The sequence below is a fragment of the Equus quagga genome, chromosome 15, assembly GCF_021613505.1.
Source record: "Equus quagga isolate Etosha38 chromosome 15, UCLA_HA_Equagga_1.0, whole genome shotgun sequence".
In the NCBI taxonomy this organism is placed as follows: Eukaryota; Metazoa; Chordata; class Mammalia; order Perissodactyla; family Equidae; genus Equus; species Equus quagga.
This window is the reverse complement of record NC_060281.1, coordinates 12,552,173-12,570,625: the sequence shown is the minus strand read 5'-3', so window position 1 is coordinate 12,570,625 and position 18,453 is coordinate 12,552,173. Positions and strand designations below refer to the sequence as shown.

Below are 18,453 nucleotides of genomic sequence, written 5' to 3'. Positions count from 1 at the left end.
ATGTAGGAAAAGACTAAACATGTAAAAGTTCATGTCCTCGAAGTCCTTGCTCAGATATTGACCCCTTCATGAAGTCTGCTTTGGTTCCTTCAGTGAAAGCAAACTCTCCCTCAGTATAATCCCCATAGCTTTTTTCTACACATCTTTTATAACAATTATCCTTTTCCAGCACGTATTACATCGATTTAGCCTCATGCCTTATCTCTCCCAGCAGACTGTAAAGTGTTTAAGGGTAAAGTCCATGTTAAATCCATTTTTATTAAACATTTTGTTCCCTACAGTGGGTACTATATTATCTTAGCATAGTCAACACAAATATTGGATTGAGTGCATTTATATTCCAAATACTTTTGTTGAAGTGGCATGTTTAAGTAAAAGCACATTGTTAAAAAAATCACTAACAACTTTTAAATTTTAAAGTGCAAGTCAAAAGTAAAAACACTATATAATATGAGCAGTTGAATCAAAATCTTCTCAGATAAAATTCAGAAAAAAAGAGTAATATTTTTGAATGTTGATGTCGTAATGTTGGTGTAAAAGTCCAAGGATTGTCTTACCTGGAGACAGTATTAGAGTTAAAAGAGAAGTGAATATATGCATACAAACACAGAATCTGAAGCATTGAGTCTGAAAGACCTATGACAGAGCCTGGAGCTGAGGCAGTGACAGTGGGAATAAAAAGGACGCATAGGGTAGAATTAACCAGATTTGTTCCTTGGCAATAAATGGGAAAATCAAAGATGAATGAAATTTATATCAAAGGAAATTGGATGAATGTTGGTATCATTAATTGAGGGGAGAATAAGATCTTGGGAAGGGATAGGAAGAGGTGGGACATCTGATGTTGAGTTTGAGACGCCTTGGTGGCATAGCATGATGATATCTAGAAAGGAGCTTGAAGTATGACTCTGGAAGACAGGAGAAAGATGGGAGACTGGACGTATTTGCTGCATAAGTTGAAGTGATGAGAGTGGAGATATTTACTCATGGAAAGAATGTAGAACAAGGAGACATAAGATACAAGCCAGGAAATGGCAAAATATAAAGGGCCTATGAAAGAAGAGAAGCCAATGAAAGAGATGGAGAGGGGACCAGACAAGTTGCAGAGGGGTTTCATGCAAGGAAAGCTAACAGGACTTTCAACAAAAAGAATAATCTATAAACAAGGTCAAATAAATAAAATGTATAGTATTTTCTTATTTATTTCTTTAAGGTAGCTCAGTAGTGGTTTCTTTATAGAATTCAAATGAACCTGGTATCAATAATTTCCACTTGGGAATACAAAATGATGACCTATGAAAGAACTTTCTGGCTGCCTGACATGTTTCACATGCTGACCTGGAGTTATCAAATACGAAGCACAATACTTCTCCTACTTTTATGCTGAGAGCTCCTGGAGAGTGCAGCTTTCCTTTACATCTTGTTTTTATATTTTTCTAGCTGCCTTGACAGGTTTTCTTTCTGTACACTAGCAAGTCATTCTGCTGAGTGGAGTGGGACAGCCAGGTTAATTTATGCTGTTGCTTGATTGAGGAAGAAAGGCAAATTGGGAGATTCAAGAGGTCCAGATAAAGCTGGGGGAAGGAGCGAAAGGCTTTTTTGCTGCTAGAGCTGGAAGCGAAGCACCAGAGACCCTGACGGGAAGTGTGTCCCCTGTAAGGAAGGAAGAAAAACCTCTCTCCTCAGTAGGTATTAGTAGCAGCAGAAGATGTGTAGGGATGAGGCCAGGGGTGTGGGATGGGACCTGGCCACTGTCTCAGTTTGGAATATGGGAGCCCTGCCACCCCCACAGGCTGGCCCCTAGAGCCTCGGCCCCTGTTACCTACTTGGGGCCACACCTCCTCTGTGCTCTCTCCTACTCTGGAAGAGGTGGGGTGAGGTTGTCTAAGCATCTGATCAGTTCTGCTCCAGAAGAGCTGCCTGGCACCTTCCATTAAAATATTAATATTATATAATATTATTTAGTAAAGTAATATAGTATATAATATAAATATAAATTTAATACAAGGAAAGTTAAAATATAAAACAAAGTCAAGTAAAGTAGGGTCCTCAAAGCCCATTAAATCTGGAAATGAGGAGGTCACTCAGTGACCTTAATGGGAACAGAGTGAGTGGGGTCACAGGGGCAGAAGCCAAGTTGAGAAGTGGATAGTGGCAAGGAAAGGGAGGTCATGCGTTGGATGGATGGATGGGAAAACAAAAATGAGACAGGCATCTTCCTGGCTCTGCTCCTCTGGGAAGTTAGTTGAAATCATAAACTTCAGTTTCCTCCTTTGTAAAATGGGGTGATGATATCAACCTTTTTTCCGAGGATTCAATGAAAGAATATAGATATAAAGTGCCCAGAACAGTGCCTGACCCATGATAGGTTCTCAACAAATGATTTACCACATTTAAGAAGTTGGAGAGGACAGTATGTTTTTGGGCACAGGGGAAGGAACATATGAGGAGGGAGAGATTTTTTTTTTTGAGGAAGGTTAGCCCTGAGCTAACTACTGCCAATCCTCCTCTTTTCGCTGAGGAAGCCTGGCCCTGAGCTAACATCGTGCCCATCTTCCTCTACTTTATACGTGTGACGCCTGCCACAGCATGGCGTGCCAAGCGGTGCCATGTCCGCACCCGGGATCTGAACTGGTGAACCGCAGGCCGCCGAGAAGCAGAACATGCGAACTTAACCGCTGCGCCACTGGGCTGGCCCCAGAGGGAGAGATTTTATACATTGGTTCAAATGTCGCTTGGACGTAAGACTGAGGAAAGGACATGAAAAACACAATCAGGAGAACTGGCTGGGGTCAAATAAAGGAGATTCTTACATAAAATTCTGGGAAATTTGGACATTGGCACACATTTTTATTAAGAACCTAAATTTTGTGGATCCATGGAAAAGAAATTACAACAGATTATTTGGACAGGGCATTAGACATAGAAACCCTCCTTATATCCCGGGCCTCAATTTTATAATGAAATACACTGTTTATACCAGCACATTTTATTATGATAGCCTTTTATGTCTCTCCTACCCAGTAGATTTGTGAGCCCCATGATGACAAAAAAATCTTCTCACTTTCTGGTACCCATCACCTAACACAATGCCTGGGACACTGCAGCTGCTTAGAAAGTATGTGATGAATGAATGAATGAATCCTTTTCACCCGATTCTGTGATCTAAATGATCCTCCTTTTCACATGTCCCTGTGGTATAAATAGGGAATAGACATCATTACATGAACTTTTTTAACGAGCATCCATAGCTGAGAGAAATCTATAATAGATTATGGAATAGAGCCTAGGACTTCTGCCTCATAGGTGAGTTGTTGCTCCATATTTTCCTTATTAAAACAAATCATCCATAGCTTTTGGACCTAGGGATTTAGAGATTGAAGTCTTCAAAAAAAACTGAGAGGTTAAACTTCTGTGTTAGATTCTGCTAACTGCTGAGGGCCAGCTTGGAATGCCACAAATTGTTCCTGTAAAATGGCATGTTTAGATTAAGATGCCAGGAAGTAATCTGTACATGACCATCAGCTGGACCACTTTCTAACTGCATGCAGAGCAGAGCTTTGTGGGGCCCAACAGTGAAGAAAACAAAAAGGGAGCCTGCTTCGCACAAGGAGGTGAGAGGTGATCTGAGTAGTAAGTCAGATTCTGGGTGGACCCTTTGGATGATATAATTGCCTTGAGGCAGTTACAATGATTAAAAATTTAGAGGTCCTTATTCTTTTTATTAATATACATATCTCTGACCAAGTGATTTTTTTTTTTAACCAATTTCCTGTAGTGAGCTTCCCATTGCCATCTCCTCATTTCCCTTCTTGATTAGGGCGTGTATATGACTCCCTCCTCTTAACCTTCTTTGTCACCTTCCATGGCAAGTGAGACTGGACACACTTAGGAGGGTTTTTCCGACCCAGGCTCTGTACTCTGATGCTGGCAGAATTCCTGTGACCCTAACTGGTGGCTTGTTCCCCCCGGGTAAGATAAATTGAACCATTAGCCCAACGGGAAAACGATGTGCATTTATGGAAAATCAAGTTGCTTTGACAATTTGAGCAGAGAGATGATGGAGCCTTTTAAAAGGAGGGTCTCCTGACTTGCTGATGTGAGTACTCAGATTTTTCTTGCTAGCAAGATGAAGCCTGAATCAGATGTCAGAGTCACTGTTTTGCCTTGCTCCTGCCCACCCTCACCTCCCAGAGCCCAGAGTAGAATGAGTGGACAGTCGCTGACGAGGCAGATGAGACCTTCTTCAAGGAGATACTATGTCCCTGCTCCCTGTCCTTCTGTTCCTACACTCACTACACACTTGATTTCTTCATTCCTGCATGAAAGTAATATTCCAGGCGCTAGACTTGAGGGGAATGAAATTTAAAAGACATGGCACCTGCCTTCAACGAACTTGAAAAACAGATGCACCTGAAAACAATGACAATGAAAGGTAACAGGTTCAAGGAACACTGGGAATCTAGTGAGAGGATGCGTAAATCAGCCTGGAATGTCAGGAAGTGTTCACATTGTGGGAGTGGAAAGGGGAAGGATGGGTGCCAGTTTTCTGGGCAGATAAGCAGGGCTTGGGCATTTCAGACAGCGGGAACAGGCAGCTAAGTACCAATGGATAAGAAGAGAAGGAACATGGAAAGGACTCAACAAAAGATAAATAAACTAGGACAGAGTGATGAAATAGAGGCCACCGATAAGACAGTTTTGAAAAGGAGGGAGAGATTGGAAGTGTCAGATTCTAGAGAGAAATCAGAAAAGATAAGGGATTCAAGTGCCTGTTTGGTTTAGGAAAAAATAAATCATTGTAGACTGATGATAACAGTTTCTGTGGGAGAATAGGGGGTAAAAACTGTTAAGAAGCCGGCGGGAAGTGTATTAGTTTTCTATTGCTGTGTAATAGATTACCACAAATTTAGTGGCTTAAAAAACGATTTTTTAAAATTCGATTTATTTTCTCCTGGTTGATCAGTAGTTCAGCAGTCTGGGCACAGCTGAGCAGGGTTCTTTGCTCAGGGTCACACAAGGCCAAAATCAAGACGTCAGGCTGCATTCTGAGCTGAAGGCTCCCCTAGAGGAGGGTCTGCTTCCAAGCTCCCTCGGGTTACTGGCAGAATTGCGTTTCGTTGAGGCTGTATAATTCACGGCAGCTTGCTTCTTACAGTTGGTAACAGAGAAAGAGAGTCTTTGCTACTCTGATCTCTAATGTTTTGACCCTCTTTCCAAGAGCTCATTTGATTTGGTCATGCCCACACAGGATAATCTCCTGTTTGATCAAATTAAAGTCACCTGATTAGGGACTTTAATTACATCTGCAATATCCCTTCACCTATGCCAGATTTTCTTAGGAACAGGTCACAATTTCCACCCACACTCAAGAGGAGGGGATTATACGAGGGTGGGACTCTTTGGTAAGTTACTGTAGAGTGTGCTGGCCGCAAGAAGTATGGAAATCAATACAATGATTGTGTGGTACAGACATGACTGAGAAGAAAACAACATGGGTCTGTAACTATGGGAGATCTGAAAAGATCTTAGTGCACATGTGTGCATGTGTTTTTATCAGTTAGCTTTTGCTGCTTAACAAACCATGCCAAAATTTACTGTTTTCAAACAACCACCATTTATTTAGCTCAAAAATCTGCAGGTCAACAATTCAGCTGTGTTCAGCTGGGTGGTTCCATAGATCTGGATCAGGCTCAGCTGATTTTTGCTGGGGTTCACTTGTATGTTTGCAATTGGCTGCTGGGTTGGCTAGAAGTGGTTAGCTGTCTGGTGGCTAGTTAGCTGAGATGTGGTCTTGCGATTTCTCAGTAGACCGTCCTGAGCTCATTCACGTCATGGCGCTGTTTGGCACTCAGCAAGCCGGTAAGCTCCAATGCACAGGTGCTTTTCTAGTCACTGTTTCTTGTATCACATTTGCCAATGTCCCACTGGCCAAAACAAATCATATGACCACTTGAGATTAAGGAATGAGCAAAAGGACTTTGTGTTTTTAATGAAAAGACCTGAGGATGGTGGGCATTTTTACAATCCACTACACAATATTTATTATTATGTTTTTAAAGGTTGGAAGGATTCTACTTTATATTTATGTTAGGTTAAGAGAGCTAGTAAAAAAGAAAAAGGCTGGATACAAAGCATATGGGGATAACTGATCAAATGAGATCCCTAAGAAGGCAAGGGCTACTGGGATTCAGAGTACATAGGGAAAATTTACCTTTTAACAATTGAAAAGCCATCATTTTCCCTTAGAACAAAGGAAAGGGAATGAGGATACACCTAGAAAAATTAGAGGCTGGCCCGATTGGGCAGCAGTTAAGTGTACATGTTCCACTTCGGCGGCCTGAGCTTTGCTGGATTGGATCCTGGGTGCGGACATGGCACCACTTGGCACACCATGCTGTGGTAGGCGTCTCACATATAAAGTAGAGGAAGATGGGCATGGATGTTAGCTCAGGGCCAGTCACCCTCAGCAAAAAGAGGGGGATTGGTGGCAGATGTTAGCTCAGGGCTAATCTTCCTAAAAAAAAAAAACCTATAGAAAAATTAGATTTTCCTGATAATCTCAGTTTTCTTTGGAGAGAAGGAATGGAGGTCATCAGTTGAGTACAGTGGGTGAAGTGGTGGGAAAAGGGTTTGTGGAGAGTGTTAACTTTGCATAAAAGCTGTTATTCAGACTAGAAGAGGCAGCTGAGGTCAAAAGAAAAGAAAAGAAAAGAAAAAAAAATAAACCCAAGAAAAAAGCTGAGAGGGACAGGGCCCAGCTGAGACTATAGACCCTAAATTTATGATGGCACCAGTCCACAGTGCCTCACTCAGCCTTTATGTGAATTAGAGAAGGGTACCCCCTCTGCATAGGTGCAAGGAAGTTCGGCCCCACTCTCTGCTGGTGCCCTTGTACAGACCAAGTTCATAAATTAAGTTCAGTGGCCCTGCCAATCAACAGAGTTGTGTTAAATTTTTTTTATAGCAGCTCTAAGTAGACTAAGTCTAGGAACATAATGGCAGTTGGTGGGCTTGATTTAAGAATGAAGTTTTGCCAAGTGGATGGGTGAGAGAACAAGATGGCTGGAGTGTTGACAATATTGGCAAGAAGGTTGAGATCGAACAAAGTATTACTAAAACCTAAAATGCAAAATAGCGGGGAATGAGGGAAATGAGACTGGATAGCATGAGAGGGGCTCTGTCGTGAAGGAAAGATCTAGTTCATGGTAGACACGGAGAAAGCACTGATGACATCTTGAATGTACATATACTTTGATGAGATTTTAAAAGGTCAAACTGATGATAGGTTAAATGGGGTGCAACTAGAAGTAGGAATACCAGAAAGATTATTTAAATTGTTCAGAATTCTGGGAATCTTCCCAGTGATATTATAAGTGTCCATCAGTGAGAAGAGGACTGATCAATCAGTAAATTTAAGAGGCCAAGCTGCCATAATGCAATGACTATATGTGAGGGCAGAGAGGAATCTAGAGATGCCTACAGATTCAGGAAGAAGAGAACAACATGTGAAAACAACATCTGGTGCTGTCCAAATCTTGGGAAATATTCAAAGCAACAGGGAGCAGATCAATCAACTTAGTTTTTATTCAGATGCTTTGAAATCTCATACACACATTGGGAAAAAAACGAATATATGCAGGAGCAGTTAATTTTAAATTGACTAAAATTACAAGGCAGCTCCACAATAGAGATTGGTTATTAAAATAACTGCTGGCCTCCAGCATACAGGATCCGAGGGTGGATTGATGATTAAGATTGTCCACTTGATAACAGCAGAACGTTGCGAGCATTGTCTGTTACCGAGATTATTGTGAACGTATTCTAGAGTTCAGGATAGTCTTTCTCGGATAAGAGAGTTTTGAGAATGACTTTGGAGGAGGTGTGTGGTAAGGGGGCTCAAGGAATCAGAAGAGGGCTGGGGACTGGAGAACAGTCAGGGGTGGCTTTCAAGAGGTGTTTGAAGCAAAGAAGTCAACAAAGATCAGGTTGAAATAAATCATGGAGACGATGGAGAACAGGCTTCAGGGAAAATGAATTAAAATGATCAATAACAAGCCTAGAGTACAGCACAAGGGGTCATTGATGGGAGAGGATGAAGGGATGGAAGTCATTTATAGATATCAACAGAGAAGTTTATTATCAGCATTAAGGGATTTACAGGGAAGAGGTGGGATGAAGGTCCTCTTCTGAGCTACTTGACTGAGCATTTGATGCGTATCCACTCTTTCTGCATAAAATTCTTCAAGTCTTTAGCCCCTCTTTTTGTAAACTTATTAATGAGAGGAACTCAGGAAAATTGAAGCTTTTTCATTAAAAAAATGCATTCCTCGCTCCTGGGAATTTTATAAGAATATGGGGCCACGTTTTATATTAGTATAAATTAAGCTAACATCAAGATGTACTTGCAAATTAGAAACAAATACATTGCAAATACTTACATTGAATAGGAAAATGTAATAAAAATTATATCTAGATTAATATAAACAAAATAAACATTCTTAGACTTTTCAGAGTCTTTCTCTTAGAAGTTTTTCAATAATTAACTATTAAAAAGTACAGTAACATTCTGAGTTACTTATATGAGGTAAAATATGACTTAATGTAGTAGGATGTTTGGCAATTAGAAGCCACAGTCTTGAGGAAGTTGGAGGGGACAGTCTTTTCCTCTGAGTGAGATCCTCAAACTTATGGCCCCAGGATTTTACCATGATACTTTGGTGGATAGCAAGGCTGAATTAGTGAGTTTGTCATATTAGTTGAAGTTACTTGGAAACATGACTGAAAAGGTAGTGGGATTTTTGTGGCTGATATCATTGATTTATAAAATTCTTTACCCAAAGCTGTGGCATAACATGCAAAGACACCCTATACATAGCCTTGAAATTTCTTCATTCCTTCTGGGAAGAGAGACCAACCATTGGCAATAGTTAGAGAAGATCTTTCATTTATGGCTCATCATAGGAATCAGTTATATAAACACTGGCTAAGCAGAATTGTTTCTAAGTAAAGCTTATATCATGGAATTGTTGAGCTTTCTTTCTCAATTTGATTGAATTCTGCTTGATTTTCAATTATCGCTGATTTTTGGATATTCTGGGTTATGTTATTCAAATATTATTTATGTGGGAAGAATTCTGTTTTGCAAATAAACATATGAATTTACGTATAAAAAGAAAGGAATATTTTGAGTATGTTTGCTCAGAAACTTAGAAGTTTGGGATGAGTTGTTTGAATTTATCAGTTTTAAATATTTTTAGAACTCAAAATTGTATGATATGAAAATCTTTACAATAGGTCTGATGGATACCTTCTTTATATGTTATAAAGCAAAATCCAGAAATACCATTTACCCAATTTGTAAACCAAGGCTTTGCAAAGTTTAATTGTTATAGTCATACATTTTCCTGCTAGGTAATGCAATATATATATTATTTTATATGTTACATATATTTATATATTTTATATATTGTATATTATTGAATATTTATTAAAATATTCATTAATATTTTGAGTAACTGATATTCCATAAATTCTTTCTTAGACACAAGTATTTTCCTTTCCTTTCTTTTATGAATTGATAGAATCACATCAATAATTTTGAAGGGGAACCTCTGTTTAAAAGATTTGGCTTTAGAATCATGTATAATTTCAGTACTTGTCTGAACGTACTGCATGATTTTCCCAATAGCACAGGAATACTTACACCCACTTATTCCACAGGCTCTCCCTCGTCTCTCTTGAAAATGATACATTATTTCTTAATTTTCTTTTTATTTGATGTGGGATTTGTGGGTTGCACAGTTTCAGGCAGATTACATCTGTAAAGCACTTGGGCTTCTTTTGATATGAAAGAGTCCCCAATCCTTCCAGCATAACCCAAATCATTTGTTATATGTTCATGCTGGCAAGTAATTAGGGAAAATATTTTTCATAAGCTAAAACTTCCTCTCTATTTTGCACTTTGCTTTCACTCTCTCAGCTTATCATTGTATGTTGATTGTTCGGCTCTGCATCTTCTGAATTCTGGGTTTTTTTTCAGGTTTACAATATGTAGGAATAGTGGAAGTTTTAAGAATTTTAAAAACTTGAAACTGTTAAATTTTGTAAGGATTGTAGTCATTATTATTATATTATGGTTTATATTCTTACAATGGAAGAAAATCTGTTTCATTTCCCAAAGTGAATGTTGAAATTTATACTGATGGTGATATAAATCTGCAAATCACACAATTCCAAATTAAGATAACTATTTTAGGTTTTGTCAATAAATTATTTTCCAAATGGAAACATGCAAATACAATTTTATATTGATGTTCAGTCTGGGGAATAAATGAGGTATAGTATATAGTACTTTACAGTTTATTTATATTTTATTTCAAATTCGAAGCAATGCCTCATTAGCGAAACAGAATTTCTCCCATTTTGATGGAGGTTTAAGGTGCCTCTTTTTGTGTAAACTAATAGAAGGACTGTTTGCATAAACACACAAGTGACAAGAATATTTTGACAGTTTCACAAATAATGTCCCATTACAATCTGTCTATTTCTCTTTCCTCCAGTTAACTTCTTCTCCCACTACCTCTGAGCAGCTTGCCTGTAAACCACCTGCTTTCTCCTTTGTTTCTCCAACTAATCAGAAAACACCACCTGACCCAGTTAACCTCGACGGAGCCTCTGTCCTAGAGGAGTTCCACACTAGGAGGCTGGATGTCAGTGGGGCCTTGGTGGAAGAAACAGCAACGTATTTTCAAACTTCCGCTCACTCTTCACCCTATTTTGCATCGAAGGGCACCTCCTCGACGTTACAGGTTCCCCATTCCACTCAGTTATCAGGTTCTAATTTATCCAGTCCAAGTGCAGCCGATCAAAAACATGGACTGACGTCCGAAGTTCTGAAGAAGACAACTTTAACATCGCATGTCCCTAGCCCCAGAGAGAGTCCGAGAACCTCTTCTCCTTCACCATCCTCCGGTGCTTCTCTGAAGTCGAATTCAGCCTCCTACATACCAGTCCGTATTGTCACGCATTCACTCTCTCCAAGTCCGAAACCGTTTACTTCCTCTTTCCACGGCTCTTCTTCCACTATCTGTAGCCAAGTGTCGTCTAGTGGAAATCTCTCAAAGTCAGGAGTGAAATCCCAGGTGCCCTCTCGGCTTTCCCTCCTCACTGCTATGCTCAAGTCAAACCCTTCTCACCAAAGACCCTTTTCCCCTGCATCTTGTCCCACTTTCTCTCTCAACTCCCTGGCTTCTTCCACACTCACACTAGATCAAAGAGTGAAGGAAACCCTACCCACGCCTAAAAAATCTCTCTCGAGTTGCTCCCTGAGAGCCGGATCTCCAGATCAAAGGGAACACCAGGTTTCTGGATTTAGCCAGCAATCCTTTCACTTACCTTCTTTCACCACATCTGTTCCCCCATCTCAGGCACCGTCCCTTTCTCCCACAAAGCATGTCGGTAGCAGCCCTGTTTCTTTGAATGTAGAGAAAACACCATCACCCACTTCTTCAAAGAGCAATCCAACGCTCTCCCTGCTCCAAACCAATACATCGAGTCCTGCAGGTCTTCCTCCTGTTCCACCAAGCTTTTCTCCTCTTTCTTGGAAGGGCAAACAGGATACTGACCTCAGGGGTCTAGAAAAGCCCACAAATATTTACACACATCCTTCTAAGTCAGCCTCCTCTACGTTATCTTCTCTATCTCCTCCCACTAACCAAAGAGCCACACTCTCCTCTCCAGAGAAATCTTTCCATCCTTCCCCAGCTCTTTCAAATCTCATAAACAGATCCAAGAAAGCTTCACCACAGCTATCCGGCCAGGGGCAGAATCCTCCAGCTCCTCCTTCACCCCTTGTCTCCAGTGCTAGCTCTGCCTCTCTTCCCAAATTGGGGCCCTCCCCTCCCGCTCGTGCTTATCTTCCCTCCCAGGCACTCCAGCTCAGTCCCTCGGCACTGCACCCAAATTGTGGCAGTGGTACCTTGCCTTCAAGACTTGGGAAATCTGAAAGCTCAATAGCGGACCACAGGTCATCTGTTTCAACCCCATCACCTCCCATCTCTCTAACAAGAACGGAGGAGCTGATTTCACCTTGGGCATTGTCCATATCAACAGGCCCTGAAACTCAGAAACCCAAGGTATTTTTTTGCACGTTGCATGGTGCATGCTTATTTTGAGATATGGAGGAATCTTTTTTCCAGGGGAAAAATCGGTAGTTATGATATTCATTCTGCTGCTACAGGAGGTAGAGAAAATTCAAGAGGAGCTAGGATTTGGTATATTTGAATGTGGAGATGAATTATAATCTGTTTAAAATTGTGCATGTCTCTGTAAAATTCTTTGATTTTGCAAATCCTTCTCTTATGGTAACTTCTTAAATCTGTGGCTCCATGGGCATTTTTTTTCCAGGCGTAATATGAGTTATATCATTGATCCCAAAAATGGAATTTAAAGCAACTACTTGAGCTTTGGGAATATGATACATTTCTGATTATTTAACAACATGGACCCTATTATTCATCAAAATATCCTATACTGATAGAACAGTAGACAGGATTAGTGTAAAATGGAATATTATCTTAGATTTAGGCCCGTATTATTGCCAAGCTAATTTGAAAACTTTCTATTTCCTTTGCCAGCATTCATTTACTATTGTTAATTTTCTTCCCCTTCTACCAGGTTCATTTCTTTATTGCTCCCCATAACTCAAGCTAAATCAGCATGGATTTAGTTATATACATACGGGGTAAAAGGGAATAGAAGTTTTCTTTATATGTGAAAATTATTTGATTTATTGTAAACACTACACACTTAGTAATTATGAAGTACAGAAAGGGTAGACAGGCTGGGTATAAGAAAATGGAATTAAGAGAGGAGAAATATTGGCTTTTAAATGCTCTGAATCAACCTATTGAGCAAGGATGTGAAACTGGTGTTTATTTTAATATGAGAAGGGAAACATTTGAAGGATTGACCCATAGACTTCATTTCTCCTGGTGGAAGGCAACTCTGCTCTAGAGATGCCAGCTGCCCAGCTCTTCTTAAATAATTTAGGATGTGGATCTCATACACCCAGAATTTAGTTGTTGTACAAATAAAATAAAATAAAATGATGAAAGTGCCTGTATTAGGAAGGATTGGGATTTTCAGTTCAGTGCATTGAAACAACGTAGTTTTAGAGCTTCCAAGTACCATGGAGATCGGGTCCATCTCTGTCATTGTTTGGATGATGAACTTAAGATGGGAAAGATAAAACAGCCCACAGGATCTTGTTAGTGACATTGTATTACAATTCAACTTAAAAAGCATGCGTTAAACACCTACTGTATCCCACCACTATACTAACTTTTTGGGGGATGTATGTGTTTTTTTAAGGAACTTAAGAGAGACTTCTTTGTCTTAAAAAAATAAATTCTATTCAGCAGGAAAAAATATACATACACATAATGTGAAGAAGCTATATATAGTTATTAAATATACAATAAAGCTAGGAAACAAATATAAGGCAATATTAACATGATGTAATACAGATTATATGTAATTGTTCACTGAATTCCCTATAATAGAAATATTATTATGGGATATGGTTAGTGAGGGAAGTTATCATAAATGTCAGGCCTGTCAGAAATGTTTAAGATTGAGCTTAATGAAGAGGAAAGGAGTTGGCATTTCAGAAACGGTAAACAACATGACCAAATATACAGAAGATCCCAGAGGAGTAGATGTGGAGACCTAAGAAGATTGACTTTATCATCGAATACTGATATTAGTAATGGTAATTACAGTAACAGATATCAAATGCTTTCTGTGATGAACTGTCCTAGGAGCTATATAGAATAGTTAAAAATTAATTAAAAGGGACTGTGTCAGTTAATTTTTATGACCATATGAGGTTGGTAATATTATTTTCTCCATTTTATACACGAAGAAACTGAAATTCAGTGACTAACTTGCCCAGGTCACATATCTTGTACTGGCAGAGCGACATTTCTGTTAATTTAAGTCTGGTGATTCTGAAAGTCGTGTTCTTTACTACTATGAGTTATTGCCACAAAGCAGTTACTCAGGTTAATTATCATTTTAGCCTGATTTAATAATTCTCATGAAGGAAATCATCATTATTATGGAATAATGATCAGAATTACTAATTTATATAATATTTGGGTTATTTTAAAAATGTATTCTTAGAGATTATTACGTCCTTGTATTTTATACTTTCAAAGGAAATGGGATGGAGAAAAATCTAACTTTTTCTATAATTCTAAGTTTAAAAATCTTATTTATTTGAGGTAAAATGACCTGGTGATTATCTTTTCCATACATATGTGTGTTTATGGAGTTCCCTTATGGTGTATTAAAAAAACCCCTGATGATGTAAACATTACTGTTTCCTGAATTTATTAACAATTAGTTTGTAAACCACGCTGCCGTATGCTTACATTATTCCTTCTCTTTGTGAAAAGTGGCTTTAGTCCAGAGGCTTCTGCGAAGTGTTACTGTTTGTGGTTCACTCTGCTTTGTTCATGTTTGTCCTGTTCTTGGAGAGTTAGAGGAGGGTGAGCCCAGAGGGGCTTCTGATAAAGTCTAGTCCTTTTTTGTCCTAAAATGAAGATTGTTGAAGACCTGTTCTTCCCCGGCTCCCTCACTGCTTTCCATATTGAAGAATTTTCAGCATTTGCTTTACATTTTTTGTTTTATTTTCGTTCTTTCCAAGTTAACAAAATTCAAGCTTGTAGAAATGCACAATAAATTTGATGAGCATGAAAATATGAAGAATGGTTATAATTTATCTAATTTTATCTGTTCCTTTGTTTCTTATAATGGGTAAAATTCATGATAACTTCTACAAAAATAATTTCTTTCTGAGACATGCTGTCCTTTGTTATATTTATTTCCTCCTTGCTGCTTGATATTGTCTCTCCAAGTAAAAGCCTTTTTTCTTGCTTTTTTTTTTTTATTGCAAACCATTATTTGCAGAAATTGTAACGAGTATAAAAAACTCATTAAAATGGATGCTGGAATAGATAAATCTTATCCCAATTTCTTTCGATGTTTGACTAGCTTTGTTTAAATTGCTAAGATTATTTTATAGATTGATAGGAGGAATTAGACAAAAGCTTTGGGATATCAAAGAATTTCTATGCTTTTATGGATTGTTTCTTGTCTTGCTCCTTCCACTGTGGTGCTAATCCGCTTGGATTACAGGGCTCTTTTTGAAGTCAAAGCACTTCCGATTGAGATCAGCTTCACTCAGTGCCTGATCCTGAAAGGAGAGGTCCCAGAATACAGATGGCCATCAAATTAAAACATGAATTCTTGAAGGATATTAGTTCAAAGCCTGGGCCCTACTGTCCTTTGATATTAAAATAAAATGGAACAGCTAGAATGGCTGAGCTAAATTCAGGTATAAAGCATGTTTGATGTTTCTTTTTCATAGATAGAATCTCAAGGTTCTGAATCTATTTGCATTAGCAGGATATAATTCATACATTTTAATTTCAGATATAGTTTAAAAATATTTCACATTATAATCATGGCCCTAGACAGGATGGGCATCTCCCTGAAAGTTTCTCAGGCTACTCTTTCATCAACATCTCTATTGTCTGAGATATTTTTTTCCCATGGGAGAGGCTGAATATCACAAAAGTAATCCATGGAGTTGTATTTGGGCTCCCAATATATTTTGTCTTCATTTATAAAATAGTTTAAATTTTTAGCTTAGTGAGTTATGGTGATGTCCCATTTGGGAATTTGGGATGGCCATTACATCAAAACCTTACACATTTTGCCACTCACTAAAGATGGTCTGAAGCCCTTTTCTATCTGTGAGGGCTGCAGTGGTGTGCCTGCTCTGGCCTTAAAGCTGTTTGGACACATAGCTTGTTTAGAGAGTCAGTTTGGAGCTTTTTGATATTTCATGAACTTTTATAGCTGGCGTTTTATTTACAAACTCTCATTCCTTTAAGGCATCAAAACATTTCGAAATACATCACACTAGAAACTTGGTGGCAACAGTCTCTAGATGATTTTCTGCATTTCTGCTGATCCACATGTAATCTGGGAAATGAGCAATATGGAATGTACCTCCATGAGCTAAAATAGTTAATCTGGGTTCAAACAAATCATCCATTCAATCAATAGATATGTAGTGAGTGCTTGTTATGTACAAGGCACTTTTCAAAGTTGTGAGGATATTGCGACAAATAAAATTGCCAAAAATGCCTGCTCAAAGAAAGTTTATATCCTATGGTGGAAGAGAAATAATCAAACAATATTCCCCCTTCCCCCAAGTAAGTAAATTTTCTTGTGCGTTAGAAGGTCATAAGTGGTATGGAGAAAAGTATAGCAGGGTAAGGGACGGTGTCACGAGTTTGTATTGCGTGGTCAAGATAGAATTCTTTGAGAAGGTGACATCCTGGGAGGTGAGGCTTCTTAAGAGAGTATCATCAGGACAAATCCCTGAGCCCAGAGAGGGCGGGGCAGTTACAAAGAACAGTTGAAGGAGCCCATGTGTCATGAGTGGAGTGAGTGAGGGAACACTGAGGTTGTCAGAGGGAGAAGTAACTGGGAGCTGAGTCCTGGAGGTGTGTAGGCCACTTCTAAGTCTTTGATTTTTAATTTGCGTGAGACAGGAAGCCATTGGAGGGTTTTGAATAGGTAATTGACACAATCTTATCTATCTGGCTGCTGTGTGAAGAATAAGCTATAAGAGGGTGAGCTTTCATCTCAGGGAGATTCTGACGCAGGCTGTGCAGGCATGCTCACTGAGGAGCAGGAAGTGTACATTTAGAGTGATGCTCTCGTTTCTCATGGATGCTTCTGGAAGGAGAGGTTGGCCACGATGGTAGGGAGGCTCTTCACCAGGGTTCTCTCTTCTTGTTGTTTACGTAATCTGAGAGTCTGCCATTCACCTGTACTTAAAGTGTAACTGTGAGTTCAAATTCCTAATTCTCAGGGCAACTAGGATAGTTCATTTTGAGATTTCATGGGTCTTTATTACTGGAGCCTGTGGTGGAATTTTATACATCAGCATTGGGGGGTAGGACAGTGGTGGGGAGCATTTCCTGAAGGGGGAGAATATGTTCTTGCTGTCCCCACCTTCATGCTCAGGATTTATGTTGCAATATCTAGTATTGCCTATGAGTAGGGTTAGCTCTGATAAACTTGTGTACTAAAATGTCATTTCCTTTTCTAAACCTAAACTTGGCCCTGCACCTGTCATGTAATGGGTATTCAAGAAATATGTATGAAATATGTATTAAATATGTATTAAATGTTGATGGAAAGCATAGATTACAAATTGGAGAGATACAATAGGTATTACTGAATTTTTTGCTAGATTCAGGGGCACGCTGGTCATTTTTCCCGTCTATGATTAGCTGATAGTGATTCCAGCCTGTAATACTACAGGCTATTATTTAAGTTATAATTACCTTGACTAGAGTGATTTATAATTTTAAACCAAGGAAGGGAAACCAATGAATTTGGTTTAACACCTGGAAGCCTTGAAATGCTAAAGAGGAAATATGTTCTAAATTAGAATTTTGGAAAGAGAACCCAGTGGAAATATAGTGAACTGAAAAGATATCTCTTATGGCAACAAGAATGATCTTCAGACTGAGAAGGAAATACTGCATATGTCTCAGAGAAGCATAAAGCCTAAGACAGATGAGGAAAGAGAAAGAACAAGTTCTGAATAAGTTCATATCTCCTGGTCTAGATAAATTGTATCTCAAAACAGATGAAATTTTTCTTTCTATTGCAAAACTATTGTAAATGATAGGAAGTAAGAGAGTACCAGAAAAAAGGAATGAACCATATGTTCCATTTTTCACACAAAAAATGATAAATTCTGAAAATTATGGCCTATATTCTTAGTTTGTGAATGTTTACAAAAACAGTTATAACTGGAAGTCAGACATTTTCTTCAAGCAAGACATTTATTGAATGCCTTCCAAGTTCTATCCTTTGTGATGTCTTTCAGCATATCAAGAACGGGGGGGAATATGTGACATATAATGACATATTTCTGTGAACTCACATTTGTTCTGAGTGCCCAGTCTGAAGCATCCTCAAGGTCACTCTCTATCCCATCATTCTATTTCGATTTTCTGCGTATTATTTATTTCTCTATGACTTGTCTTTTGCTTTCTTATTTATTTGTTTATAGTTTGTCTCTGTTCATTAGGATGTAAGCTCTAGAGAGTAAAATCTCTGTATGTTTTGTTCACTGCTGTATTTCCAATATTTAGAGCAATGCATGTCACAAAGTAGAAACTGAATAATATTTTGTTGAATGAATCCATTTGTTAAACTGCCGTATCTAAATAGACTTACAGCATGTCTCGATGTTGGCCAAACCCAAGTTGGCAGAACCCAGTAGGCAAGAGCTCCCTCTACGTGGTGTGTGACTTGAATGAAGATAAAAATGACATGCTTAACAAGATGGTTCAT

General features: G+C 38.8%; 1 protein-coding gene across 11 annotated transcripts in view; it reads left to right on the top strand.

Annotated features, from left to right (window-relative positions):
* The window catches only part of MLIP (muscular LMNA interacting protein), a 231,919-nt gene that overhangs the window by 113,278 nt on the left and 100,188 nt on the right, over positions 1 to 18,453 (top strand). For all 11 annotated transcript variants that reach the window (XM_046641218.1, XM_046641217.1, XM_046641223.1 and 8 more), the window contains one exon: positions 10,563 to 12,137. In XM_046641218.1, the coding sequence (XP_046497174.1) occupies positions 10,563 to 12,137 (1,575 nt within the window). The remainder of the gene's footprint in view (positions 1 to 10,562; positions 12,138 to 18,453) is intronic.